Below are 27,855 nucleotides of genomic sequence, written 5' to 3'. Positions count from 1 at the left end.
TGTATACAAAGTTGCTGTGTATAATGTAAATGGTGATCACTGTATTACCTGTACACAGACACTACATACTAAGTACAGATCTCCTGTGTATAATGTCACTTATGGTGATAGTATTGTGTTTTTTTTAATTGTGGATTAGTATTGTAGTATTCAGTCACCATGTGGTGGTAATATGTGGTCTGGGCATGGTGCGGTGGTATTTGTCCCTTGTATGTGCTATTATTCTGTCACTGGTGGTAATATGTGGTCTGGTCATGGTGTGGCTGTATTTGTTCCTTGTATGTGGTATTATTGGTCACCATGTGGTGATAATATGGTGTCTGGTCATGGTGCGGTGGTACTTGTCCCTTGTATGTGCTATTATTCTGTCAATGTGGTGGTAATATGTGGTCTGGTCATGGTGTGGCTTTATTTGTTCCTTGTATGTGGTATTATAGGTAACTATGTGGTGGTAATATGTGGTCTGGACATGGTGTGGTGGTACTTGTCCCTTTGGATGTGATAATATTGGTCATTTTAAAATTTGAAAAATAAATAAAAATATACCTAAATTGTATTGGATATTTTAATAAATGTTTAATAGGTTAGAGTAGAGTAGGGCTTAGCCAAAACAGTCTACCTTGTCATGGTGGAAGATTTAAAAAATCTTTTGGCCAAAACAAGAGCTGCTGGCTAGGTGTGTGATCTGGAGATGGGAACTGTTAATGTGTGATTGGTGAGAAGTGGAATTTTTCCAAGAGAGCGCGGTGGGACTGTGGACAGTTTGAGGGGTGAAGGGCAGGGCTGGGGCGGAGCCTGGGCGGAGTCTCAAGGGGGCCCCGAAAATTTTGCAAGTATGGGGCCCTGAAATTTCTAGTGGTAGCCCTGGTGGCAAGGCACACATCTGGCCAAGGTTACAAAAGAATTTCTGCAGTACTCTAGGTTCCTAAGAGCAAAGTGGCCTTCATAATCCTTAAATGGAAGAAGTTTGGGACCACCAGAAGTCTTCCTAGACCTGGCCGTCCAGGCAAACTGAGCAATCATGGAAGAAGAGCCTTGGTGAGAGAGGCAAAGAAGAACTCCAAGATCACTGTGGCTGAGCTCCACAGATACAGTAGGGACATGGAAGAAAGTTCTACAAAGTCAACTATCACTGGTTGTACTAGCTCAAAAGGGGGCTTCTACTCAATACTGAGCAACGGGTCTGAATACTTATGACTAGTGTTGAGCATTCCGATACCGCAAGTATCGGGTATCGGCCGATATTAGCGGTATCGGAATTCCGATACTTAGTTCCGATACTTTTGTCATATCGGATTCCGGAATCGGAATCGGAATCGGAAGTTCCCATCATGCTATGAGCCTGCTTGCTTTGATTAAGCCAATGGGAATCCTCCGAAGTGTGGGCACATCCTGTTAGGCATGTAGGCATGTTAACTATTGGCATGGCTGTGATTGGCTGCCGAAATGATGTCATGATGCACTATAAAAGCCACCGCAGCCGCCATTTCTGGTCACTCTGCTGTGAATTCAGTTAGGGACAGGCTGCTGTAGAAGACTGTGAGGGACAGTTAGAAATAGCGATTCCACCAAACATCTAGTGCTTTACCCAGGCTACATAAACCACCACTGTAGCCTTCTTTGCCCTAGCAGCAGTGTTCACAGCTGTCTGCAAGGGCTGTGTGAGTGCAGCTCACGCTGTGGAGTGGGTCCTGCAGCCACGTCAGGCTGTAGGCCACCCAGTGTGATCACTGCTGCCTCATACATCTTTTATTTTTTGAGCTGCATTTTTTACATAATTTCAATCTAGTGTGCTTCCATCCGTATCCATATACGTTGGTTGCAAACACTAGTAGTAGACAGCGGAGCCTTTCTGCAGCCTTTCAGTGCTAGTGTCCACTTTGCTGCACTGTTCACGGCTGTCTGAGAGGTCTCTGACTGTGTGTGAGTGCAGCTCACGCTGAGTAGTGTGTCCTGCAGCTACGTCTGGCTGTAGGACGCTCAGCGTGCGTCAGTGCCTCACACATATTTTTATTTGAGTGCAGCTCATTTTTTCTTCTATTAGTGTGCATCCATCCGTCTCCATCTACGGTGGTTGCAAACACTATATAGGAGTACACAGCGGAGCCTTTCTGCAGCCTGTCAGTGCCAGTGCCCACTTAGCTGCACTGTTGACGGCTGTCTGAGAGGCCTCTGACTGTGTGTGAGTGCAGCTCACGCTGAGTAGAGTGTCCTGCAGCTACGTCTGGTTGTAGGACGCTCAACGTGCGTCACTGCCTCACACATATTTGTCTTTGAGTGCAGCTCATTTTTTCTTCTCCTATTAGTGTGCATCCATCCGTATCCATCAACATTGGTTGGTTGCAAACACTATATAGGAGTAGATAGAGGAGCCTTTTTTTCTGGCTTGTGCCCTGCCGGCGCAGCCAGATTAGTATTACCCAATTTTTTTGGAGCCTCATCTTTTGCATTGTAGGTTACCTGCCTGCATTGTAATAGCTCCAAAAAGTTGGTGATACTATCAGTTTCAATTCTTTGTTCACATACTTTGAGTTTGTTTCCAACAAAGAAACCACAAAAAAAGTTCACCAAACACTACATTTGGAACTTGTGTAGGCCACATCAGCTCCTATTAAAGTCTAGTCCACACACACACACGTCATAAAATTAGTGTTTCTTGTACCTGTAACCAGCTGTTCAGGAATAAGCACACCAAGGCCCCCCTTTGTACTTTTTTGCCTATCTTAAGCAGTCTTGCAAGATGAAGAAGGCAGGGAGTAAGGCGCGTGGGCGTGGGCGTGGGCGTGGAGTTTCAGCAGGGAGAGGACGTGGGGATTCTGCAGGGAGAGGACGTGGGGATTCTACAGGTAGAGGACGTGGGGATTCTGGGCCTGCTGCGGGCACCAGTGGATCAGCATCCCCCAGTTTTAGCAGGCAACAGTCCTTTATGCGCAGCTTTGTAGGACCTCAACGTACCCCACTGCTGCGGGAGGAACAAATTGAAGCCGTTGTCGGATGGATGGCAGCTAACGCATCGACTTCAATTACTTCCGCATCCTCTCAGGGTCAGAGCACCGAAGAGCAACCATCTGTCTCTTCACCACCTGCCAAAGTGCCCAGGCAGTCAGAGAGACATGGACAGGAGCCATCACAGTCTCTACTTCTGTTCTCAGAATCTGTTGGCTTGGAAAGAGGGGGCCAGCCAAGCAGCATTCCTGAATGTGAAGAAGAGGGAGTATGCAGTGATGCGCAACTTCTTTGTCCCTCTGAATCTGAAGAGGCGAGTGGGCCAGTGCCTATGGTCAGCACACCTCAGTACGCATCAGATGATGACGAGACTCAGTTGCCACTTTCTCGTGCATACGGTGCTGGCGAGACAACCCCGGAGAAGCAGCTGTTTGAAGAGGGGAGGGAAGATGATGAGGTCCTTGACCCATCATGGCGTGAGCAACAGGAAGGTGGTGGGAGCAGCTCGGAGGAAGAGATTCCCCTACCGGCCAAAACAGGAGGGAGGGGGAAGACTTGGTTGCCTGTACCCTCCACTTCGGCACCCGTTAGGAGCATTCCTCCTTCCAAAGGCAAACCGGGCGCTCACAAGAGTTGCAGTGCGTGGTCCTTTTTTGACACAGTTGCAGATGACATTTGCTTTGTCAAATGCAAGCTGTGTCATCAGAGAGTCAAAAGAGGGAGAAATGTCAGCAACCTCAATACCACAAATATGTGGAAACATGTGCGCACCAAGCACGAGTTGGAGTTGCAGAGACACCCTGAAGACGTAGGCCAACGTACAGCACCACCTACCACCTCTTCAGTTCGTGTTGGGCCCTCTTCCTCCAGCTCACACACTGCTGGTTCGGCTTCCTCACAGGATCGCCAAGGAAGAACCTCTGCCACTGTTGTCCGGAGACCCTGTCAGATTACACCCATAGCAGCACGTTCCCATCCATCACAGCCATCGGTAGCACAGGCATGGGATAAAAGGCGCCCTTACTCGGCAAACCATCCCCGAGCACAGTCTCTGAATGCTGGCATTGCCAAACTTCTGGCAGTTGAAATGCTGTCATTCAGGCTGGTGGACACTGACACCTTCCGGGACTTAATGGCATTGGCAGTCCCCCAATACAACGTGCCCAGCCGCTTTTATTTCAGCAGGCGAGCCGTCCCTGCCCTGCAGAAACATGTTGAGGGCAAAATAAAACATGCGCTACTAAACGCCGTTAGTAGCAAGGTCCACCTGACCACCGATGCGTGGACCAGTAACCATGGACAGGGACGATACCTTTCCCTCACTGCCCACTGGGTCAATGTTGTGGAGCCGGGTACGGATCTGGAGAGTGGCGCTGTACGTGTTCTTCCAACGCCACGGATTGCAGGACTCCAGTCTGTACACATAGACTCCTCCTCCTACTCAAGTTCCTCAGAAACAGCAGAGCAGGAGCCTGTTACGACCGATATGAGCACAGCCGTGGCCAAACGTCAACAGGCTGTACTCAAATTAATTTCTTTGGGGAATCGAAGCCACACAGCGCAGGAGCTCTGGAATGCTATCAAGCTGGAGAGCGATGTGTGGTTTGGGCCAGCGAATCTCCAGCCGGGCTTGGTAGTGTGTGACAATGGCCGAAATCTGGTGGCAGCTCTTGGCCTAGGCAACCTCACACACATCCCATGTCTGGCACATGTTCTTAACTTGGTCGTGCAGAGCTTTCTGAGGGACTATCCGGATCTTGCTGCACTGTTGCACAAGGTCCGCATAGAGTGCGCTCACTTGCGACGTTCCAGCACGGCAAGATCGCGCCTCGCTGCTCTGCAGCGACGATTTGGCCTTCCGGAACATCACATCATATGTGACCTACCCACCCGGTGGAATTCAACGTTACATATGTTGGAGCGGTTGTGTGAGCAGCAGGCAGCAGTCATGGAGTACCAGCTGCATCAGGCGCAAACAAGTCGCACTGTGCGCCATTCACACTTCAGCACCATTGAGTGGGCCTCTATGAAGGACATCTGCCTCGTTTTGCGTGCCTTCGATGAATCCACGCGGATGGCGAGTGCAGATGATGCACTAGTCAGCATGACTGTCCCCCTTATCTGCCTGCTTCAACAAACACTGCAAGCACTAAGGGATGAGGTTTCAGAAGAGGTGGAGGATGAGGAGTCCCAAATGCCATCTGCTTCTGGACAGTCTGCGCTACGTGTTTCCTCACAAAGGCCTAGGCAGGGGACACTTTGTGAGGAGGATGAGGAGGAGTCGATGGAGGAGGAAGACATCTCTCCAGAGGAGGGAGGTACACAAACCTCTACTCAGTATGTACAGCGAGGGTGGGGTGATGCAGAGCAGGCCGAGGTCACGCCTCAAACAGGGGACAGCGGTTCTTTGGCAGTTGGGAGTCTGCAGCACATGGTTGATTTCATGCTGCAGTGCCTGAGAAACGACCACCGCATCGCCCACATTCTCGTCTCGGCTGATTATTGGGTGTACACCCTCCTAGATCCTCGCTACCGGGACAGCGTACAAAGGCTCATACCAACGTTGAACCGGGAGCGTAAAATGCGGGAGTACGAAGAGTCACTGGTGCAGTCCATAATGTTTTCCATTCCACCCGACAGCATTGTTGCTAGTGCTTTACAAAGCAGCTCTGTGCGTCGAGGCAGTGGAGGAAACTCTGCACAAAGAGGGAGCAGAGGCAGCGCCGCAGCACAAGGCAAGACCACTATGGCCCAAATGTGGCAAAGTTTTGTGTGTCCACCACAATTGTCTACACCATCAGCGACGCCTCGAGTCAGCAGGAGGCAACGCTTCCGTCAGATGGTGTCAGACTACATGTCTTGCCCTGTCGCTGTACTCCCAGATGGCTCTTCCCCCTTCAAGTTTTGGGTCTCTAAGCTGGATACATGGCCAGAGCTTAGCCAGTATGCATTGGAGGTGCTGGCTTGCCCTGCTGCCAGTGTATTATCGGAACGTGTCTTTAGTGCCGCAGGTGGTGTACTAACAGACCGTCGCACGCGACTATCTTCCGATAATGTTGACCGGCTGACTTTTCTGAAAATGAACAAGGCCTGGAGCTCCAAAGACTTTGCCATTCCTCTTACAGACTAAATTAGTGGTTGGCAACTGTATCCAGGTCTGCTGGTGTGTTCATTTTTCTACCACCTGAACTATAATCCCTTTGCTTCAACACAGCCAGTTGTCGCTCAGATGTGTCGTCTGCACAGAGAAACACACTAGCTCCTGTGTTAGTGGGGTTCAGTAATGCCAGCTGATCCCCTGCTGTGTGGACGGCAAAGTCACCAGCTCCATCAACATTCAAACCACTACTGATTTTTAACCGTGCCCAACTTAGGTCTCTGGCTCCACTGTCTCTACTATTTCCCCTGACCTCCAACCCCGCCATCTACATCTCTGAAGTGAGCGGGCAGTGCTGAAACCCACTAACACTCTAACGAATGTGTTTGGCTCTGTGGAGACGACACTTCTGAACACCAACTGACGCTGTTGGAGCCCAGGATTACGCATGCCGCATGCAGAGGCCAATGGGCAGCGGTTTTTATGGAGGTTGTGGACTACTACTGATTCTAACCATGCTCCACTTAGGCCTCTGGCTCCACTGTCTCTACTATTTACCCTGGCCTCCAACCCCGCCAGCTACATCTCTGAAGTGGCGTCAGCACAATCTACACTTGTTCCTGTGTTCCTGTGGCTCAGTCCCATCAGTTTATCCCCTGATGTGTGTCCGGCAAGGTCTCCTGCTCTGTCCACATTCCCATAACCAGTAGTGGGAATGAGGACAGAGCTGGCGAACTTGCCGGACAAACATCAGGGGATCAACTGACGGGACTGAGCACCAGTAACACAGGAACAAGTGTAGATTGTGCTGATGCCACTTCAGAGATGTAGCTGGCGGGGTTGGAGGCCAGGGTAAATAGTAGAGACAGTGGAGCCAGAGGCCTAAGTGGAGCATGGTTAGAATCAGTAGTAGTCCACAACCTCCATAAAAACCGCTGCCCATTGGCCTCTGCATGCGGCATGCGTAATCCTGGGCTCCAACAGCGTCAGTTGGTGTTCAGAAGTGTCGTCTCCACAGAGCCAAACACATTCGTTAGAGTGTTAGTGGGTTTCAGCACTGCCAGCTGTTCCCCTGCTGTGGAGATGGCAAGTCTCCTGCTGCCTTCACCTGCCAAAATCCAGTAGGCCCCAGCCTGCTCCTCACCTAATCCTGGGCTCCAACAGCGTCAGTTGGTGTTCAGAAGTGTCGTCTCCACAGAGCCAAACACATTCGTTCAAGTGTTAGTGGGTTTCAGCACTGCCAGCTGTTCCCCTGCTGTGGAGATGGCAAGTCTCCTGCTGCCTTCACCTGCCAAAATCCAGTAGGCCCCAGCCTGCTCCTCGCCTAATCCTGGGCTCCAACAGCGTCAGTTGGTGTTCAGAAGTGTCGTCTCCACAGAGCCAAACACATTCGTTCAAGTGTTAGTGGGTTTCAGCACTGCCAGCTGTTCCCCTGCTGTGGAGATGGCAAGTCTCCTGCTGCCTTCACCTGCCAAAATCCAGTAGGCCCCAGCATGCTCCTCGCCTAATCCTGGGCTCCAACAGCGTCAGTTGGTGTTCAGAAGTGTCGTCTCCACAGAGCCAAACACATTCGTTCAAGTGTTAGTGGGTTTCAGCACTGCCAGCTGTTCCCCTGCTGTGGAGATGGCAAGTCTCCTGCTGCCTTCACCTGCCAAAATCCAGTAGGCCCCAGCCTGCTCCTCGCCTAATCCTGGGCTCCAACAGCGTCAGTTGGTGTTCAGAAGTGTCGTCTCCACAGAGCCAAACACATTCGTTAGAGTGTTAGTGGGTTTCAGCACTGCCAGCTGTTCCCCTGCTGTGGAGATGGCAAGTCTCCTGCTGCCTTCACCTGCCAAAATCCAGTAGGCCCCAGCCTGCTCCTCGCCTAATCCTGGGCTCCAACAGCGTCAGTTGGTGTTCAGAAGTGTCGTCTCCACAGAGCCAAACACATTCGTTAGAGTGTTAGTGGGTTTCAGCACTGCCAGCTGTTCCCCTGCTGTGGAGATGGCAAGTCTCCTGCTGCCTTCACCTGCCAAAATCCAGTAGGCCCCAGCCTGCTCCTCGCCTAATCCTGTGCTCCAACAGCGTCAGTTGGTGTTCAGAAGTGTCGTCTCCACAGAGCCAAACACATTCGTTAGAGTGTTAGTGGGTTTCAGCACTGCCAGCTGTTCCCCTGCTGTGGAGATGGCAAGTCTCCTGCTGCCTTCACCTGCCAAAATCCAGTAGGCCCCAGCCTGCTCCTCGCCTAATCCTGGGCTCCAACAGCGTCAGTTGGTGTTCAGAAGTGTCGTCTCCACAGAGCCAAACACATTCGTTAGAGTGTTAGTGGGGTTCAGCACTGCCAGCTGTTCCCCTGCTGTGGAGATGGCAAGTCTCCTGCTGCCTTCACCTGCCAAAATCCAGTAGGCCCCGGCCTGCTCCTCGCCTAATCCTGGGCTCCAACAGCGTCAGTTGGTGTTCAGAAGTGTCGTCTCCACAGAGCCAAACACATTCGTTAGAGTGTTAGTGGGTTTCAGCACTGCCAGCTGTTCCCCTGCTGTGGAGATGGCAAGTCTCCTGCTGCCTTCACCTGCCAAAATCCAGTAGGCCCCAGCCTGCTCCTCGCCTAATCCTGGGCTCCAACAGCGTCAGCTGGTGTTCAGAAGTGTCGTCTCCACAGAGCCAAACACATTCATTAGAGTGTTAGTGGGGTTCAGCACTGCCAGCTGTTCCCCTGCTGTGGAGATGGCAAGTCTCCTGCTGCCTTCACCTGCCAAAATCCAGTAGGCCCCAGCCTGCTCCTCGCCTAATCCTGGGCTCCAACAGCGTCAGTTGGTGTTCAGAAGTGTCGTCTCCACAGAGCCAAACACATTCGTTAGAGTGTTAGTGGGGTTCAGCACTGCCAGCTGTTCCCCTGCTGTGGAGATGGCAAGTCTCCTTGCTGCCTTCACCTGCCAAAATCCAGTAGGCCCCAGCCTGCTCCACGCCTAATCCTGGGCTCCAACAGCGTCAGTTGGTGTTCAGAAGTGTCGTCTCCACAGAGCCAAACACATTCGTTCAAGTGTTAGTGGGGTTCATCATTGCCAGCTGATCCCCTGCTGTGGAGATGGCAGTCTCTCCTGCTGTCTCCGCATTCCAAAGACAGTAGGCCTCTGCCTACACCCTCCTATTTCCTGGGCTTCAACACAGCCAGTTGTAGTTCGGAAGTGCCGTCCACACGGAAAGAGATACTTGCTCCCGTGTCTCTGTGGGGTTCAGTAACGTCAGCTGATCCCCTGCTTTGTGGATGGCAGTCTCTCCTGCTGTCACCTCATTCAAAATACAGTAGGCCTCTGCCTACACCCTCCTATTTCCTGGGCTTCAACACAGCCAGTTGTAGTTCGGAAGTGCCGTCCACACGGAAAGAGATACTTGCTCCCGTGTCTCAGTGGGGTTCAGTAACGTCAGCTGATCCCCTGCTGTGTGGATGGCAGTCTCTCCTGCTGTCACCTCATTCAAAATACAGTAGGCCTCTGCCTACACCCTCCTATTTCCTGGGCTTCAACACAGCCAGTTGTAGTTCGGAAGTGCCGTCCACACGGAAAGAGATACTTGCTCCCGTGTCTCAGTGGGGTTCAGTAACGTCAGCTGATCCCCTGCTGTGTGGATGGCAGTCTCTCCTGCTGTCACCTCATTCAAAATACAGTAGGCCTCTGCCTACACCCTCCTATTTCCTGGGCTTCAACACAGCCAGTTGTAGTTCGGAAGTGCCGTCCACACGGAAAGAGATACTTGCTCCCGTGTCTCTGTGGGGTTCAGTAACGTCAGCTGATCCCCTGCTGTGTGGATGGCAGTCTCTCCTGCTGTCACCTCATTCAAAATACAGTAGGCCTCTGCCTACACCCTCCTATTTCCTGGGCTTCAACACAGCCAGTTGTAGTTCGGAAGTGCCGTCCACACGGAAAGAGATACTTGCTCCCGTGTCTCAGTGGGGTTCAGTAATGTCAGCTGATCCCCTGCTGTGTGGATGGCAGTCTCTCCTGCTGTCACCTCATTCAAAATACAGTAGGCCTCTGCCTACACCCTCCTATTTCCTGGGCTTCAACACATCCAGTTGTAGCTCGGAAGTGCCGTCCACACGGAAAGAGATACTTGCTCCCGTGTCTCAGTGGGGTTCAGTAACGTCAGCTGATCCCCTGCTTTGTGGATGGCAGTCTCTCCTGCTGTCACCTCATTCAAAATACAGTAGGCCTCTGCCTACACCCTCCTATTTCCTGGGCTTCAACACAGCCAGTTGTAGTTCGGAAGTGCCGTCCACACGGAAAGAGATACTTGCTCCCGTGTCTCAGTGGGGTTCAGTAACGTCAGCTGATCCCCTGCTGTGTGGATGGCAGTCTCTCCTGCTGTCACCTCATTCAAAATACAGTAGGCCTCTGCCTACACCCTCCTATTTCCTGGCTTCAACACAGCCAGTTGTAGTTCGTAAGTGCCGTCCACACGGAAAGAGATACTTGCTCCCGTGTCTCAGTGGGGTTCAGTAACGTCAGCTGATCCCCTGCTGTGTGGATGGCAGTCTCTCCTGCTGTCACCTCATTCAAAATACAGTAGACCTCTGCCTACACCCTCCTATTTCCTGGGCTTCAACACAGCCAGTTGTAGTTCGGAAGTGCCGTCCACATGGAAAGAGATACTTGCTCCCGTGTCTCAGTGGGGTTCAGTAACGTCAGCTGATCCCCTGCTGTGTGGATGGCAGTCTCTCCTGCTGTCACCTTATTCAAAATACAGTAGGCCTCTGCCTACACCCTCCTATTTCCTGGGCTTCAACACAGCCAGTTGTAGTTGGGAAGTGCCGTCCACACGGAAAGAGATACTTGCTCCCGTGTCTCTGTGGGGTTCAGTAACGTCAGCTGATCCCCTGCTGTGTGGATGGCAGTCTCTCCTGCTGTCACCTCATTCAAAATACAGTAGGCCTCTGCCTACACCCTCCTATTTCCTGGGCTTCAACACAGCCAGTTGTAGTTCGGAAGTGCCATCCACACGGAAAGAGATACTTGCTCCCGTGTCTCAGTGGGGTTCAGTAACGTCAGCTGATCCCCTGCTGTGTGGATGGCAGTCTCTCCTGCTGTAACCTCATTCAAAATACAGTAGGCCTCTGCCTACACCCTCCTATTTCCTGGGCTTCAACACAGCCAGTTGTAGTTCGGAAGTGCCGTCCACACGGAAAGAGATACTTGCTCCCGTGTCTCAGTGGGGTTCAGTAATGTCAGCTGATCCCCTGCTGTGTGGATGGCAGTCTCTCCTGCTGTCACCTCATTCAAAATACAGTAGGCCTCTGCCTACACCCTCCTATTTCCTGGGCTTCAACACAGCCAGTTGTAGTTCGGAAGTGCCGTCCACACGGAAAGAGATACTTGCTCCCGTGTCTCAATGGGGTTCAGTAACGTCAGCTGATCCCCTGCTGTGTGGATGGCAGTCTCTCCTGCTGTCACCTCATTCAAAATACAGTAGGCCTCTGCCTACACCCTCCTATTTCCTGGGCTTCAACACAGCCAGTTGTAGTTCGGAAGTGCCGTCCACACGGAAAGAGATACTTGCTCCCGTGTCTCTGTGGGGTTCAGTAACGTCAGCTGATCCCCTGCTGTGTGGATGGCAGTCTCTCCTGCTGTCACCTCATTCAAAATACAGTAGGCCTCTGCCTACACCCTCCTATTTCCTGGGCTTCAACACAGCCAGTTGTAGTTCGGAAGTGCCGTCCACACGGAAAGAGATACTTGCTCCCGTGTCTCAGTGGGGTTCAGTAACGTCAGCTGATCCCCTGCTGTGTGGATGGCAGTCTCTCCTGCTGTCACCTCATTCAAAATACAGTAGGCCTCTGCCTACACCCTCCTATTTCCTGGGCTTCAACACAGCCAGTTGTAGTTCGGAAGTGCCGTCCACACGGAAAGAGATACTTGCTCCCGTGTCTCTGTGGGGTTCAGTAACGTCAGCTGATCCCCTGCTGTGTGGATGGCAGTCTCTCCTGCTGTCACCTCATTCAAAATACAGTAGGCCTCTGCCTACACCCTCCTATTTCCTGGGCTTCAACACAGCCAGTTGTAGTTCAGAAGTGCCGTCCACACGGAAAGAGATACTTGCTCCCGTGTCTCAGTGGGGTTCAGTAACGTCAGCTGATCCCCTGCTTTGTGGATGGCAGTCTCTCCTGCTGTCACCTCATTCAAAATACAGTAGGCCTCTGCCTACACCCTCCTATTTCCTGGGCTTCAACACAGCCAGTTGTAGTTCGGAAGTGCCGTCCACACGGAAAGAGACACTTGCTCTCGTGTCTCAGTGGGGTTCAGTAACGTCAGCTGATCCCCTGCTGTGTATATGGCAAAGTCTCCTGCTGCCTACACAGTCGTACCACTACTGATTTTTAACCGTGCTCCAATTAGGCCTGTGGCTCCACTGTCTCTCGTATTTCCCCTGTCCTCCAACCCTTCCAGTTACAGCTCCGAAGTGGCGTCTGCACAATCCACACTTGTTCCTGTGTTACAGGTGTTCAGTCCGGTCAGTTAATCCCCTGATGTGTGTCCGGCAATGTCGCCTGCTCTGTACACATTCCCATTATGGGAATGTGGACAGAGCAGGCGACATTGCCGGACACACATCAGGGGATTAACTGACCGGACTGAACACCTGTAACACAGGAACAAGTGTGGATTGTGCAGACGCCACTTCGGAGCTGTAACTGGCGGGGTTGGAGGACAGGGGAAATACGAAAATCAGTGAAGCCACAGGCCTAAGTGGAGCTTGGTTCAAATTAGTAGTCTACAACCGATCTTAAAATTTCTTCAATGCAGCCTCAGCCTGCTCCGTGCTTGTCCCTGGGCTTCAACACAGCCAGTTGTTGCTCGGAAGTGCCGTCTTCACAGAGTAAAACACTAGCTCCTGTGTTTGTGGGGTTCAGTAACGTCAGCTGTTCCCCTGCTGTTTTGATGGCAATCTGTCCTGCTGCCTCCCAATTGACAGCACATCAGGCCTCAGCCTGCTAAGTGCTTGTCCTGGGCTCCAACATCGCCAGTTGCTGCTCATAACTGACTTTGGCACGGGTACTCCCTCCTGCCCAGCTTGGTTCCAGCCCTGCCTGCTGTTTCCGGGAAGTGTCAATGTCAGTTTGCCACCCCAAGTTGCCATGTCGTGTTGCGGTTGGGTTAGCCGAGGCTAGGGTGCCAGCAGTTTAGGTGCTTCCTATGTGGACTGCGGGTTCTGGTAAGAAAGGCTTGTTCCATAGTGCCAGTAGGACAAGCACCCCCTGTAGGACTGTGTGATTCGGTAACTGCGGCCAGCTTGCGGCATGCCAACTTTGCTTTTCAGGGGTAACTTCTGATACCCCTCCGGGTTCCAGCACCGTCAGCTGGTTCTCGTCAGAGCCTTTGGCCTAGGTGCCTCCATCTCGGTATCCGAGTTCCGGCAACGTCTGCTGGTCCTTGGTAGTGCTTTGTAGCACAGGTACCTCCTGCTTAGTAACCGGGTTCCAGCACCGTCAGCTGGTCCTCGGTTGTGCCATTGGCTCTTATTCCTTCTGCTGCCCCTCTGGGTGCCAGCACTGTCAGCTGGTCCTCGCTATTTCCATTTGCTCTTGCAGCTTATGCTACCCCTCCGGGTTCCAGCACCGTCAGCTGGTTCTCGTCAGAGCCTTTGGCCTAGGTGCCTCCATCTCGGTATCCGAGTTCCGGCAACGTCTGCTGGTCCTTGGTAGTGCTTTGTAGCACAGGTACCTCCTGCTTAGTAACCGGGTTCCAGCACCGTCAGCTGGTCCTCGGTAGTGCCATTGGCTCTTGTTCCTTCTGCTGCCCCTCCGGGTGCCAGTACCGTCAGCTGGTTCAAGAGGACAAAGAACAGGAAGACAACCACCAAGATGCAGAACAACAAGAGAGAGAAGACAAAGAAGCATAAAAAAAACAAAGCAGAAGAACATTAAGCATAAGACTAATACTCTGAGCAAATGATATTATCTTATTTATAAGCAGAAGAAGACTAAGCAGTGTATGGGGGTGAGTCCGTTCCTCCTCGTGGTGCCCCTGGAAAAGGCCTGCTGCTGCAGGCCAAACTGAACGCGGACAAATCCTGTTGTAAATCTTTTGTGACAGGCAGAATGGAATGTGTAAACTTCTAACTTTTCTAGATAACAACTACAGGAATGCCTGACACAAACAAGAATATGATGAAGAAGAATAGGAAGAAGATGAAGAAGTTGAATATGTAGAATAATAATTGTTGAATAAGAAGAATATGAAGAATGTAAGAAAAGGAAGAAGAAGAAGAAGAATGTAAAAAAAGGAAGTAGAAGAATTTAAAAAAGGAAGAAGAAGAAGATTGTAAAAAAAGGAATAAGAAGAAGAATGTAAAAAAAGGAAGAAGAAGAAGAATGTAAAAAAAGGAAGTAGAAGAATGTAAAAAAAGGAAGAAGAAGAAGAAGAATGTAAAAAAAGGAATAAGAAGAAGAAGAAGAAGGTAAAAAAAGGAAGAAGAATAAGAAAGAAGAAGAAAGAAGAAAGAAGAAGAAGACATACATGTCTGGCAAAATATAAATGAGGCTAACATAGTCAATATCTTTGTAACTCCTAACATCTTTAAAAAAAAAGTTTAATTCCTGCTATTCCATTTGATTGGGCTAAACCTCTATGGCTTTAATGTCTCCTCCACCTCCCACAATACATTCTACATTATTCTTAGTTGTTTTTCTTCTTGTAGAATTAACCTACAAGGAAAGAAAGGGTTTTTTTTAATTCCGATATTTTGGCCCCATTGACTTGCATTGGTTCCCGGTATCGGAATCGGCGATACCGATACTTTTTTTTAAGATCGGCCGATCCATTCCGATCCGATATTTTCAAGTATCGGCTGGTATTGCTCAACTCTACTTATGACCATGTGATATTTCAGTTTTTCTTTTTTAATAAATTTGCAAAAATTTCTACATTGTTGTAGAATATGTTTTATCTTATGTTTTTATATCTTATGTTTTTTTTCAGTCATGATGTGGTGCAGAGTGTACATTAATGAGAAAAAAATGAACTTTTTTGAAATTATCAAATGGCTGCAATGAAACAAAGAGTGAAAAATTTAAAGGATTCTGAATACCTTCTGAACCCACTGCGCATATATATATATATATATATATATATATATATATAGAAATATGAGGAGATTGGGATCCAGCAAAAGGATGAAAGTTCACCAGATTTGTAAAAACTTCTTCTTTATTAATCCATTATGTCATAGAAAGTAAGAGGAACTCCAATCAATTAGTAGCATTCCAACAAGGGACTACATGTTTCAGCACTATGTGCCTTCCTCACGGTCCTATTTGAACTGAGCTCCAACACTAGCAATATATCCTCCTTTGTGGAACATATTCAAATGACCCTTAATTAAAAACAGTGGAACAAACCAATTAAAAACATCTGAGTAGATGGTTGAAACTCAGTTCAAAAATGTTGCCAGAAAAATACCTACAGTATATTGAACATGTTTTATACATAGACAAATAATATAAACATTTAGTAATGAATCAATAATATGTTGACCTGCAAAGTGAGTAACCCCCGTCCACAGACAGTGTGGAACGTTACAATATATATATATATATATATATATATATATATATATATATATATATATATATATATATATATATATATTCAAACAATGTGAAAAACATATAGCCAGCTCACCATAAAGGAATTCCTCTTGATGCAGTAATCGGTGTTCACCCTGTGCTTTGCACGGATCCAGGCAGGGAGTAAGCCCGAACAAATAGAAATATGAGGAGATTGGGATCCAGCAAAAGGATGAAAGTTCACCAGATTTGTAAAAACTTCTTCTTTATTAATCCATTATGTCATAAAAAGTAAGAGGAACTCCAATCAATTAGTAGCATTCCAACAAGGGACTACATGTTTCAGCACTATGTGCCTTCCTCACGGTCCTATTTGAGCTGAGCTCCAACACTAGCAATATATCCTCCTTTGTGGAACATATTCAAATGACCCTTAATTAAAAACAGTGGAACAAACCAATTAAAAACATCTGAGTAGATGGTTGAAACTCAGTTCAAAAATGTTGCCAGAAAAATAACTATATTGAACATGTTTTATACATAGACAAATAATATAAACATTTAGTAATGAATCAACAATAATATGGAATAACTGCCACAAAAAGCAACAATATATAAACATATATGAAAAGATGCATTATATAGTAGGCATGATCTAAACATCAGAAACAATCACAAAAATAACTTTCAGAAGGTATAATATCATAGAGTAGGTTTAAGATAAAGATATAATCTTTTGTAAATTCATACATGAACTCTATCCCTTTACTTTTCCTCTCCCTTTCCTCTTTTACTCCTCAAAAAAAAAAAAAAAAAAAAAATAAAAAATATTTATTTTTCTTCTACTCTTACCTAATATTGTGTAATGAGATCCATTCTACTGTTCAGTCCGTCTGGAACTCTAGTCTCTAATAAAAAGATCCACCTACTTTCTCTAGATAGGATTTTGCTTTTAAAGTCACCACCCCTATGTGGTTTTGTAACCACCTCTATTTCCCTAATTGAAAAACTTTTTAAATCTCCTTTATGCACATTAGCAAACTGTTTAGAAACCGCAGAGGCTCCTGCAATAGGCAAATTAACCGAATCCGACAAATGTTTTCGCATACGCTGTTTCAATGAATTAGTGGTGCAACCCACATATTGAAGTCCGCAAATATTGCTGTCAATAAGATATATTACATTTTCTGTATTACAATTAATAAAGGAAAAAATGTCAAAGTTTTTTCCATTTTTAATAGAAGAAAATGTTTTTGTTTTAACAATATATTTGCAACACTTACAGATTTTTGCACCACAACCATAACAGCCTACAATTTTCATCCAATTTTGTTTCAATTTTTTGTCTGGATCAGTAAATAAACTTGCCGTCAACATAGAACCTATAATAGGAGCTCTCCTCGTAACAAATGTAATTGAAGGTTTTTTCAATATTTCTTTCAATTCACCACCTTGTTCTAAAATGGGCAAATGTTTTTTAATAATGGAGACTATTTCTTGATACTGTGGACTAAATTTGGTACTAAAAACTATACCCAAGTCATTGTTTTTTTCTTTAATATTTTTATATTCCAACAATTCCTGTCTATTTAAATTGTCTGCTATGCTTCTCGCTCTTTTTAGAGACCAGTTTGGGTAACCCCTAGATTTTAATCTTTTTACCAGAAGTTCAGATTCTTTTATATAAGTATCTTTTTCTGTACTATTTCTTTTCGTTCGAATCAGTTCACCAGTAGGTATATTCCTAATTACATGATTAGCGTGACATGAGTTTGCCATCAATATACTGTTCACAGCTGTAGATTTACGATAGGGTTCTACCAACACTTTTTTCGATTCGAATCTAATTTCAAGGTCAAATCCAAAAAATTGATTGACAACTCATTCATGTGGCATGTGAATTTGAGATTAAAACTATTATTGTTTAAATATGAAAAGAAGGAGGATACTAAATCCTTCTTCCCCCTCCACACAAAAACCAAATCATGAATGAAACGTCCCATCTAAAAAATGTTATAACCAAATGGATTATTAGGATGAAAAATATACCTCTCCTCCCATACTGACATAGTTAAATTTGCTAAAGATGGTGAAAATTTGGCCCCCATGCTCACTCCCTGTATCTGTTAATAATATTTCTCATCAAAAACAAAATAGTTATGAGTGAGCAAAAAGTGTGTTGCAAGCAACAAAAAATGTTGAATTTCAAATGTATACTCACTATATTTAGATAGATAATATTTGAGGCTCTCCAATGCAACAGAATGTGGAATGGATGGATATAATCCAATGACATCACATGAGAGCCACAGAAAATCATTCTCTCACTCAATTTTTTCTACCATATTAATAGCTGCTTTGCTATCTCTCAAATGACTAGGAGTCAAAGCCACAAGGGGTTGTAAATAATGATCCACCCACTCTCCAAGGCGCTCACTAAAAGATCCTATCCCCGAAACAATAGGTCTTAGTGGGGGAGGAAAAATTTCCTTATGCACCTTGGGGAGTGAGTGGTAAATAGGTGTAATAGGATGGTCACAATATAAAGCTTCACTCAATTTCTCTGAAATAGCTCCTGTACATACACCTTCCTGCAAAATTTTTTTCATTTCCTTATTGAAAGCGAGAGTGGGATTTTCATTTAATTCCCTATACACACTGGAGTTACCCAATGCGATTAAATTAAGTTTTTTATATAGACCGACATCCAGAATAGTAATTGATCCACCCTTATCCGACTGAACAATTTTTAGATCTTTATTCTTACTCAATTCCTGAAGAGCTTTATGCTCATAAAATGTCAAATTGTGATGGGTCAATTCAACTCTGTTATTTAATTCCACCAAATCCCTTTCCACCGCTTCTTGAAAAACATCTAGCATCAGAGGTCTAGATTTAAGTGGGTAAAATTTTGTATTTTTTACGTGAAAAGAATTATTTAAATTAATCTGGTATTCTTTGGAGCTTTCAGATTCCAATTGTCTCAAATTATACAAACCCACCTGTTCTTCAAATGTAAGTAACCTTTCAACATCCCTCTTTACTATAGGACAAGGATTATCAGTACAAATGTTATCCTCAAAATGACATTTTAGGGTTAAACAACGTGCTAGACCATTAACATCTAACACAGTGATTTGGAGGATTACAACAATAAATGTGTATATAATTGGAGTAAGAATCCATCATCAATATTAAAAAAAACGGAAACCCTGGTTCAGCAAACATAAAGTGACTTTTCAAAAAATTCAAGAAAATATGGACACTACTTTTGGTGATACTTCGGATGATTATTCAGATTCATCAGTGGCTTGTGCATCCAATAATGGTACGGAAAAAAGAAAAAAATCTTACCAAAGAAATTATAACAAAGAGGGAGCTAAACCAAAAAACAGATTAGAAGGAGAGGAGGAAGACGCCATAAGAGAATAGGCTTACCAGGACAAACTCCGGAAACGGAAAAAGTAACTGTACCAGTCTATAATCTTTCCAGTTATATTCTTTCAGCACCGCAACTTTCACTTTTATCAAAAGGACTTAGTTTTTCCCCGGCATGTAAATTTAACGTATATGACACTGTGTTAGATGTTAATGGTCTAGCACGTTGTTTAACCCTAAAATGTCATTTTGAGGATAACATTTGTACTGATAATCCTTGTCCTATAGTAAATAGGGATGTTGAAAGGTTACTTACATTTGAAGAACAGGTGGGTTTGTATAATTTGAGACAATTGGAATCTGAAAGCTCCAAAGAATACCAGATTAATTTAAATAATTCTTTTCATGTAAAAAATACAAAATTTTACCCACTTAAATCTAGACCTCTGATGCTAGATGTTTTTCAAGAAGCGGTGGAAAGGGATTTGGTGGAATTAAATAACAGAGTTGAATTGACCCATCACAATTTGACATTTTATGAGCATAAAGCTCTTCAGGAATTGAGTAAGAATAAAGATCTAAAAATTGTTCAGTCGGATAAGGGTGGATCAATTACTATTCTGGATGTCGGTCTATATAAAAAACTTAATTTAATCGCATTGGGTAACTCCAGTGTGTATAGGGAATTAAATGAAAATCCCACTCTCGCTTTCAATAAGGAAATGAAAAAATTTTGCAGGAAGGTGTATGTACAGGAGCTATTTCAGAGAAATTGAGTGAAGCTTTATATTGTGACCATCCTATTACACCTATTTACCACTCACTCCCCAAGGTGCATAAGGAAATTTTTCCTCCCCCACTAAGACCTATTGTTTCGGGGATAGGATCTTTTAGTGAGTGCCTTGGAGAGTGGGTGGATCATTATTTACAACCCCTTGTGGCTTTGAATCCTAGTCATTTGAGAGATAGCAAAGCAGCTATTAATATGGTAGAAAAAATTGAGTGAGAGAATGATTTTCTGTGGCTCTCATGTGATGTCATTGGATCATATCCATCCATTCCACATTCTGTTGCATTGGAGAGCCTCAAATATTACCTATCTAAATATAGTGAGTATACATTTGAAATTCAACATTTTTTGTTGCTTGCAACACACTTTTTGCTCACTCATAACTATTTTGTTTTTGATGAGAAATATTATTTACAGATACAGGGAGTGAGCATGGGGGCCAAATTTTCACCATCTTTAGCAAATTTAACTATGTCAGTATGGGAGGAGAGGTATATTTTTCATCCTAATAATCCATTTGGTTATAACATTTTTTGGATGGGACGTTTCATTGATGATTTGGTTTTTGTGTGGAGGGGGAAGAAGGATTTAGTATCCTCCTTCTTTTCATATTTAAACAATAATAGTTTTAATCTCAAATTCACATGCCACATGAATGAGTTGTCAATCAATTTTTTGGATTTGACCTTGAAATTAGATTTGAATCGAAAAAAAGTGTTGGTGGAACCCTATCGTAAATCTACAGCTGTGAACAGTATAATGATGGCAAACTCATGTCACGCTAATCATGTAATTAGGAATATACCTACTGGTGAACTGATTCGAACGAAAAGAAATAGTACAGAAAAAGATACTTATATGAAAGAATCTGAACTTCTGGTAAAAAGATTAAAATCTAGGGGTTACCCAAACTGGTCTCTAAAAAGAGCGAGAAGCATAGTAGACAATTTAAATAGACAGGAATTGTTGGAATATAAAAATATTGAAGAAAAAAACAATGACTTGGGTATAGTTTTTAGTACCAAATTTAGTCCACAGTATCAAGAAATAGTCTCCATTATTAAAAAACATTTGCCCATTTTAGAACAAGGTGGTGAATTGAAAGAAATATTAAAAAACACTCAATTAAATTTGTTGCGAGGAGAGCTCCTACTATAGGTTCTATGTTGACGGCAAGTTTATTTACTGATCCAGACAAAAAAATGAAACAAAATTGGATGAAAATTGTAGGCTGTTATGGTTGTGGTGCAAAAATCTGTAAGTGTTGCAAATATATTGTTAAAACAAAAACATTTTCTTCTATTAAAAATGGAAAAAACTTTGACATTTTTTCCTTTATTAATTGTAATACAGAAAATGTAATATATCTTATTGACTGCAATATTTGCGGACTTCAATATGTGGGTTGCACCACTAATTCATTGAAACAGCGTATGCGAAAACATTTGTCGGATTCGGTTAATTTGCCTATTGCAGGAGCCTCTGCGGTTTCTAAACAGTTTGCTAATGTGCATAAAGGAGATTTAAAAAGTTTTTCCTTTAGGGGAATAGAGGTGGTTACAAAACCACATATGGGTGGTGACTTTAAAAGCAAAATCCTATCTAGAGAAAGTAGGTGGATCTTTTTATCAGAGACTAGAGTTCCAGATGGACTGAACAGTAGAATGGATCTCATTACACAATATTAGGTAAGAGTAGAAGAAAAATAAATATTTTTTTTTTTTTTTAATTTTTTTTGTTTTTTTTTTTGTTTTTTTATTTTTTTTAATTTTTTTAATTTTTTTTTAGAAGGAGTAAAAGAGGAAAGGGAGAGGAAAAGTAAAGGGATAGAGTTCATGTATGAATTTACAAAAGATTATATCTTTATCTTAAACCTACTCTATGATATTATACCTTCTGAGAGTTATTTTTGTGATTGTTTCTGATGTTTAGATCATGCCTACTATATAATGCATCTTTTCATATATGTTTATATATTGTTGCTTTTTGTGGCAGTTATTCCATATTATTGTTGATTCATTACTAAATGTTTATATTATTTGTCTATGTATAAAACATGTTCAATATAGTTATTTTTCTGGCAACATTTTTGAACTGAGTTTCAACCATCTACTCAGATGTTTTTAATTGGTTTGTTCCACTGTTTTTAATTAAGGGTCATTTGAATATGTTCCACAAAGGAGGATATATTGCTAGTGTTGGAGCTCAGCTCAAATAGGACCGTGAGGAAGGCACATAGTGCTGAAACATGTAGTCCCTTGTTGGAATGCTACTAATTGATTGGAGTTCCTCTTACTTTTTATGACATAATGGATTAATAAAGAAGAAGTTTTTACAAATCTGGTGAACTTTCATCCTTTTGCTGGATCCCAATCTCCTCATATTTCTATTTGTTCGGGCTTACTCCCTGCCTGGATTGGTGTAAAGCACAGGGTGAACACCGATTACTGCATCAAGAGGAATTCCTTTATGGTGAGCTGGCTATATGTTTTTCACATTGTTTGAATATATATATATATATATATATTGTAACGTTTCACACTGTCTGTGGACGGGGGTTACTCACTTTGCAGGTCAACACTGGCACACGCAGGGTTAAAATGAGTCCATTCGGTTTATTTTCTCCATAAACCATTGAAGCATGAACAAAAGGCAAACAGTCTTACAGGAACACAAAAACAGTCCTTAGCTGGGCTTGGTTCCCTCAGGTCCTGTGCACACAGGCCAGGGCAATATCCAGAGCAGAGCTCTATCTGCAGCCGCAGACACAGGAAGGCTTCTCCCTCCTTAGAACACAGACCACTTCTGTAGTGTCCCACCTGGACACTTGGAAGTCTGTCCACACTCTGGCAGACTCCCTCACACTCACTCACATGTGCTAAACACCTCAATTACATAGCCCTGTAACCACACCCATAGGTGAGGTATGGATCACATGAGCTGGTCACATGGTCAGGACCTCACCACAGGTCCTAAACATACACATATCTTCAGGCAAAACGGAGTACAGTCTGCACCCTCACCCAAAGGTGAGGCAATATGGGTAGCCAGACCCTCCCATCTCTCATAGCTACCCACAACCCGGACCCAGTGCATTAAATTACATCTTTAGTGCTCATGTACACTAAAGACAAAATACTCAGGGTTGCATCGCAGGGAGCATCCATCCATGTGACATATACCTCCCATTAACCACGCGACCACCGTCACACCACAATATATTTATATATATATATATATATATATATATACATACATACACACATATACATACACACGCATAGTTTTATAAAATTTTAAAAGCCATTTTCCAAGATCCGTAGAGTCTCCATTATTTGGGATCTGGGGTTGGGTGGGGACTTATTTTTTGCGTGCCAATCTGACGTTTTTATTGATACCATTTTGGTGCAGATATGTTCTTTTGATCGCCCGTTATTGCATTTTATTGCAATGTTGCAGCGACCGAAAAAACGTAATTCTGGAGTTTTGATTTTTTCTCACTACGCCATTTACAGATTGGATTAATTCTTTTTATATATTGATAGATTGGGCAATTCTGAACATGGCGATGCCAAATATGTGTATATTTTATTTTTTTAACTGTTTTGTTTTGAATGGGGCGAAATGGGGGTGATTTGAACTTTTAGCTTTTAGTTTTTTTTCTTTTTTTAAAAACATTTTTTTTTTTACTTGCTTCAATAATCTCCATGGGAGACTTGAAGCTGCAATTCTCAGATCGCCTCTGCTACATAAATCAGAGCTGCAGCCCTGCTTTATGTAGCAGAAATGCTCACTTGCTATGAGCGCCAAACACCAGGCGGCGCTCATAGTGATTCAGCAATAACAACCACAGAGGTCTTCCTTCTGACCCCAGGTTGTCATGCCAACCCATTAGCGACCTGCTGTCAAGTGACATGGGTGCCAATGGGAGGAGATAATGATGTGCTAAATGCCGCTGTTAGGGATTGACAGCGGCATTTAACATGTGAACAACCGCTGGTGAATCACGATTCCACCCGCGGCTGTTCCAGGCACATGTCAGCTGTACAGATCAGCTGCCATGTGCCGGAAAAGGTGAAGGCTCATCGCTGGAGCCTGCACCAAACAGGGGGAGGCATTAAGGGGTTAATCACAGTGATTCAGAAAGTATTTTATAGTGCCTATCTACTGCTGTTTACTTCTATAAATATAATCTTGACCACTAATAGTCTCATGTTAAATTGAACCCACATCTGATGGACAGCGTTGTTATCTTGTGTGGCGTTCTGGATCGCTTAACTCACCTCTATCAGCAGCGTCCAGAGTATATACAGAGAATTAGAGAGTTTGAGACCGTCACGTACCATGTGGATCATTCCCAGTCCGAAGAACTCCTGCACTGCGCCACCTATTCACTTCTTCCTACATATCTATGTCTTGTCTAAGGACGTGACAGTGGCTTCTTTTGACTGGCACTCCGAACATCAGAACACCACTGCAGCTCATAACTGCGGTGCTGGCTTTGTTGTATCTCGATCATAATTTAGAAAATATTTCATAACAGATCTCTAGGTTTAATTATTCTTTGAATTAACTCTTACCTCCAAACCCCCATCCCTCTGCTTTTTTGGCTCAAACTTCTATTAGTTTATGAACTAGCACATTTAAAAATTCCCCCCCAAATGATATTTTAAATTCATACCATTCTATAAAATCTAAAAAAAGTTTACAATTTTACAAATTACATTAGACATATAGACTTTCAATTAAACCATACAAAATTAATCTTTTTGACCTACAAGTCACAATGCCATGAATGCCTTTGTCTGATGAATAGCACAATTCACAAAGCCACCGTTCTAGTAGCAATTTATTTAAACAACACCGGTTCTAGACCCCAATTTTTTTGCTAAGTCCATGTTCTTTTTTTTTCTTTTTCCTCTTTTTCTCATTTTTTGATTATTTTATTTAGAGTTGATAATTTGCATCTCAATATGTTAATCCATGTAGGATTGCCTTTTTGTGCTTATTACCGTATATTAACTGTTGATTCATGTGGTGTCCCATTGAACTCTGACATGTCTGTCATGTGGTGGTTTTGCACCCAGATTCAAAAGAAAACCTGTATAAGAGCCTGTCCTGTGCCTCATTTGTACATGTGGTTGTTTTTCTGATGAAGAAGTAATTAATACTTTGAAACGGGTTGAATAAACCACTATTCTTTAATTCAACTTCTGGATTGACGTCTTCATACTATCAGCAGTGCGGAATGACTCCAAAGATATCCTTCTGACATCAATGCTAATGGTCACCTGCTGACCCATGGATCTGCTGCAGCTTTCACATTTACTTAATGCTCAAACATCAGATATATCAGGTTAGTATAATCTGATAAAAATGTATTCTAGTCTACCAGATAAGATCCTATTTGTGCTTTTTTCGCCTACAATTTCTTTCCATTACCGCTTAGATCCCAGGCTTTAGCCTTTCATACAGCCAAATCAGATCTCACACTTTGCACTGAGGAGGGTCAAAACATTAAAATACCGTGTCTGTGTAAGGGTCGGCTAGGGCCGAAGTCATGGACTACGAGGAGCCCTGGCCTCCTTTCACAGACACACTACATTGCTCTTGTAATTCCTGGTAATTGCCTCCATATTCCTGGTGCTGCTGAGGTCCACCCTCCTTTTTGTGGAGTCACCTTTGGCCTTGGATGAATAATCAGAGACACAGCCGAAGTATAATTCAAAATACAAAACTTTACTCTCAGAACTTTGCAGTACATCCAAGATCCAGTACAGCATTTACAGCAGTATTCACATCACTTCTTCCTTCCTTCCCTTACTTGCTCTGTCACACGGCTCGAGATCGGGTCGTACCGCACTGTATGCTTCCTCAGTATTCTCCCTGTGCAGCCTGGCTTCCTTTGAGAGTTATGAAAAAAGTGAAAAACCAGCTCACCTGTTAGGCATGTGTTGTGAGGAAGTACGGATATCGTGTGGTCATCACGTATAGTAGTAGGCAAAAAAAGGAGAAAAAAATCCAGCTTCCAAAATTCCAATTTATTGTGAATAAAAACAGTCCAACAAATCCAGTAAGATAAAATCAGAAAGTGTGATTTTATCTTACTGGATTTGTTGGACTGTTTTTATTCACAATAAATTGGAATTTTGGAAGCTGGATTTTTTTCCCCTTTTTTTGCCTTCCTTTCAGAGTTCCTCCGGCTATTTTGCCCGGGCTCTAAGGGCATCTGCCCATGCTAGGAACTGCCACATGATGAGTAAACCTCCCGTCTGTCTTGCCGTGTAGTTTCTTCTGCGGTTTCTCCTCTAGTAACTTCTCTATCAACTTCTGTAGCTATAGCTATATTGCTTGTACTTCTGCTGTAACTTCACTGTTTCTCACTCAGGCTGTGGTGATGCTGCTCCCCACGTTCTGGATGACTGGGCATTCACTTCTGTGTAAAAATTGTGGGGTATCTAACTTGCCCGGGCCAGAGGCCACCCGAGCTCTATGGGCGTCCTCTCCCCCACTGAACCTAACCAGGAAGCTCCCTTCCTTTAAACTAAGTGACCCCTCCTATGTTAACTATCTACATGCCCACTAGACTCTTCATTGTACTATATACACTTCAGTGCCCCATCTAGTTGCCCACTTACATTACTACGTTACACTAGAAGATACATATATGCAATAGCCTGATATACACAACATAATAACAAGATTACATAGCAATGAAATATAAATATACATTATCATAGGGAGCTTAAAGGGGTAAAGCTTCCAACCCCTTACATTTGCATTATGAGATTTTGGTTTGGCTTCTGTCCTAAGTCATATGGCAAAATTCATTAAATAGACAATATTGACTTTTAGGATTGCTGCTTCCAAAATGTGGCACTAGAGTTCAGGTGGCATACTGACCTTCTCTACAAATTAATGTAGAGAGCCGTAAATGTTTGTTCACTTCTCTACTCATTGCTATGAGCTATGGGGCATCATTCTCAATAAAAATGTTGGTCCCAATGGTTGGAACAGTATCTATCATATATGTATGGCATATGTGGGTATGTCATAAATGGACATTTAGCTTAATTTAAAAAAAAAAAAAACACCCAGTAAAGCCATATTATTATCAGAACCTTCCCAAAATGTAGTCCTACTTAAGGCTTATTGAGATGTCAGCTCTTTCCATACAAGTTCTATCCATGATTTTCCCAGATGAAACTTGTACCCTCAACTATCTTGGGAGGTGTTCACACTTCAGTGGTTTATTGGGACGGAATGGTCCACACCAAAACATAGAAACAGGTCAGACATTGATCCGAGTCATGCATCAAGCTCACCACTGCAAGTCTACGGGTCCATGAAAAATCAGACAGCACTAAGATGCCATCCATATGTGCTGTATGATTTTAATTTTTTTTATAGAATGTGCTTGAGAAAACCTTTTTAGTACAGTAAAAAGAGATGAAACTCTGATAAAAATTGACACACCAATGAAAATCTGATCCAAAACCTTGATCAAAATAGATCCATTTATTGCGTATGAGAAAAATCACTGAATAAGCCCATACTCCATGTTATTTTCATCTTATTTTCATAGATTATTTAAACAATTTTCTCTTGTTTTATAAAAAAGATGCTCATTAAAAACATTATTCAGAAAATCAGTCACACCAATAACATTCATCAATTTGTTAAAAAGTTTTTTATATACATTTATATTCTATAATTGTCATACAGTAAATTGTTTAAATTCTGCAAGTGTGTATAAAATCATGCACTAACAGCAACAGATAATTTTGAGCATAACTTTTCATATGTTTTATAAATAAAATGAGATTTACCTTTGTTACTGCCATGAGAAGATATTCCTTGACTAGTTACGAAGGCAGAGCTAAGGAGAATAAAAAGGCCCAGGGACTTCATTATGCTTCCAGCAGAAGAGTGTAGCTGACAAAACAGTTTTGTGAAATGTGAACATTACTTTTCCTGTTTGATACTTCCTGCTATGATATTGTATGAAAGTTTGTGAAAAAAAAATAACTTTCTGTTATTACTTCACTTTCAATTTCATAATAAAATTCAATAAGGTAATGAATATGGAGGCTCAAAATCAGCCAT

At 43.7% G+C, this 27,855-nt stretch overlaps 1 protein-coding gene across 2 annotated transcripts in view; it reads right to left on the bottom strand.

Annotated features, from left to right (window-relative positions):
• LOC141096338 (coagulation factor XIII B chain-like) overlaps window positions 1-27,712 on the bottom strand; it is a 169,930-nt gene extending 142,218 nt beyond the window's left edge. For both annotated transcript variants that reach the window (XM_073582874.1, XM_073582875.1), the window contains exon 1: window positions 27,579-27,712. In XM_073582874.1, the coding sequence (XP_073438975.1) occupies window positions 27,579-27,660 (82 nt within the window). In that variant the 5' untranslated portion in view covers window positions 27,661-27,712. The remainder of the gene's footprint in view (window positions 1-27,578) is intronic.
• Between the last annotated feature and the right edge of the window lie 143 nt (window positions 27,713-27,855).

Source organism: Dendrobates tinctorius, unplaced genomic scaffold (genome assembly GCF_039654945.1).
Source record: "Dendrobates tinctorius isolate UK_male_01 unplaced genomic scaffold, ASM3965494v1 ptg000074l, whole genome shotgun sequence".
Lineage (NCBI taxonomy): Eukaryota > Metazoa > Chordata > Amphibia > Anura > Dendrobatidae > Dendrobates > Dendrobates tinctorius.
The sequence above is the reverse complement of the archived record's forward strand: the minus strand, read 5'-3'. Positions and strand labels throughout refer to the sequence as shown.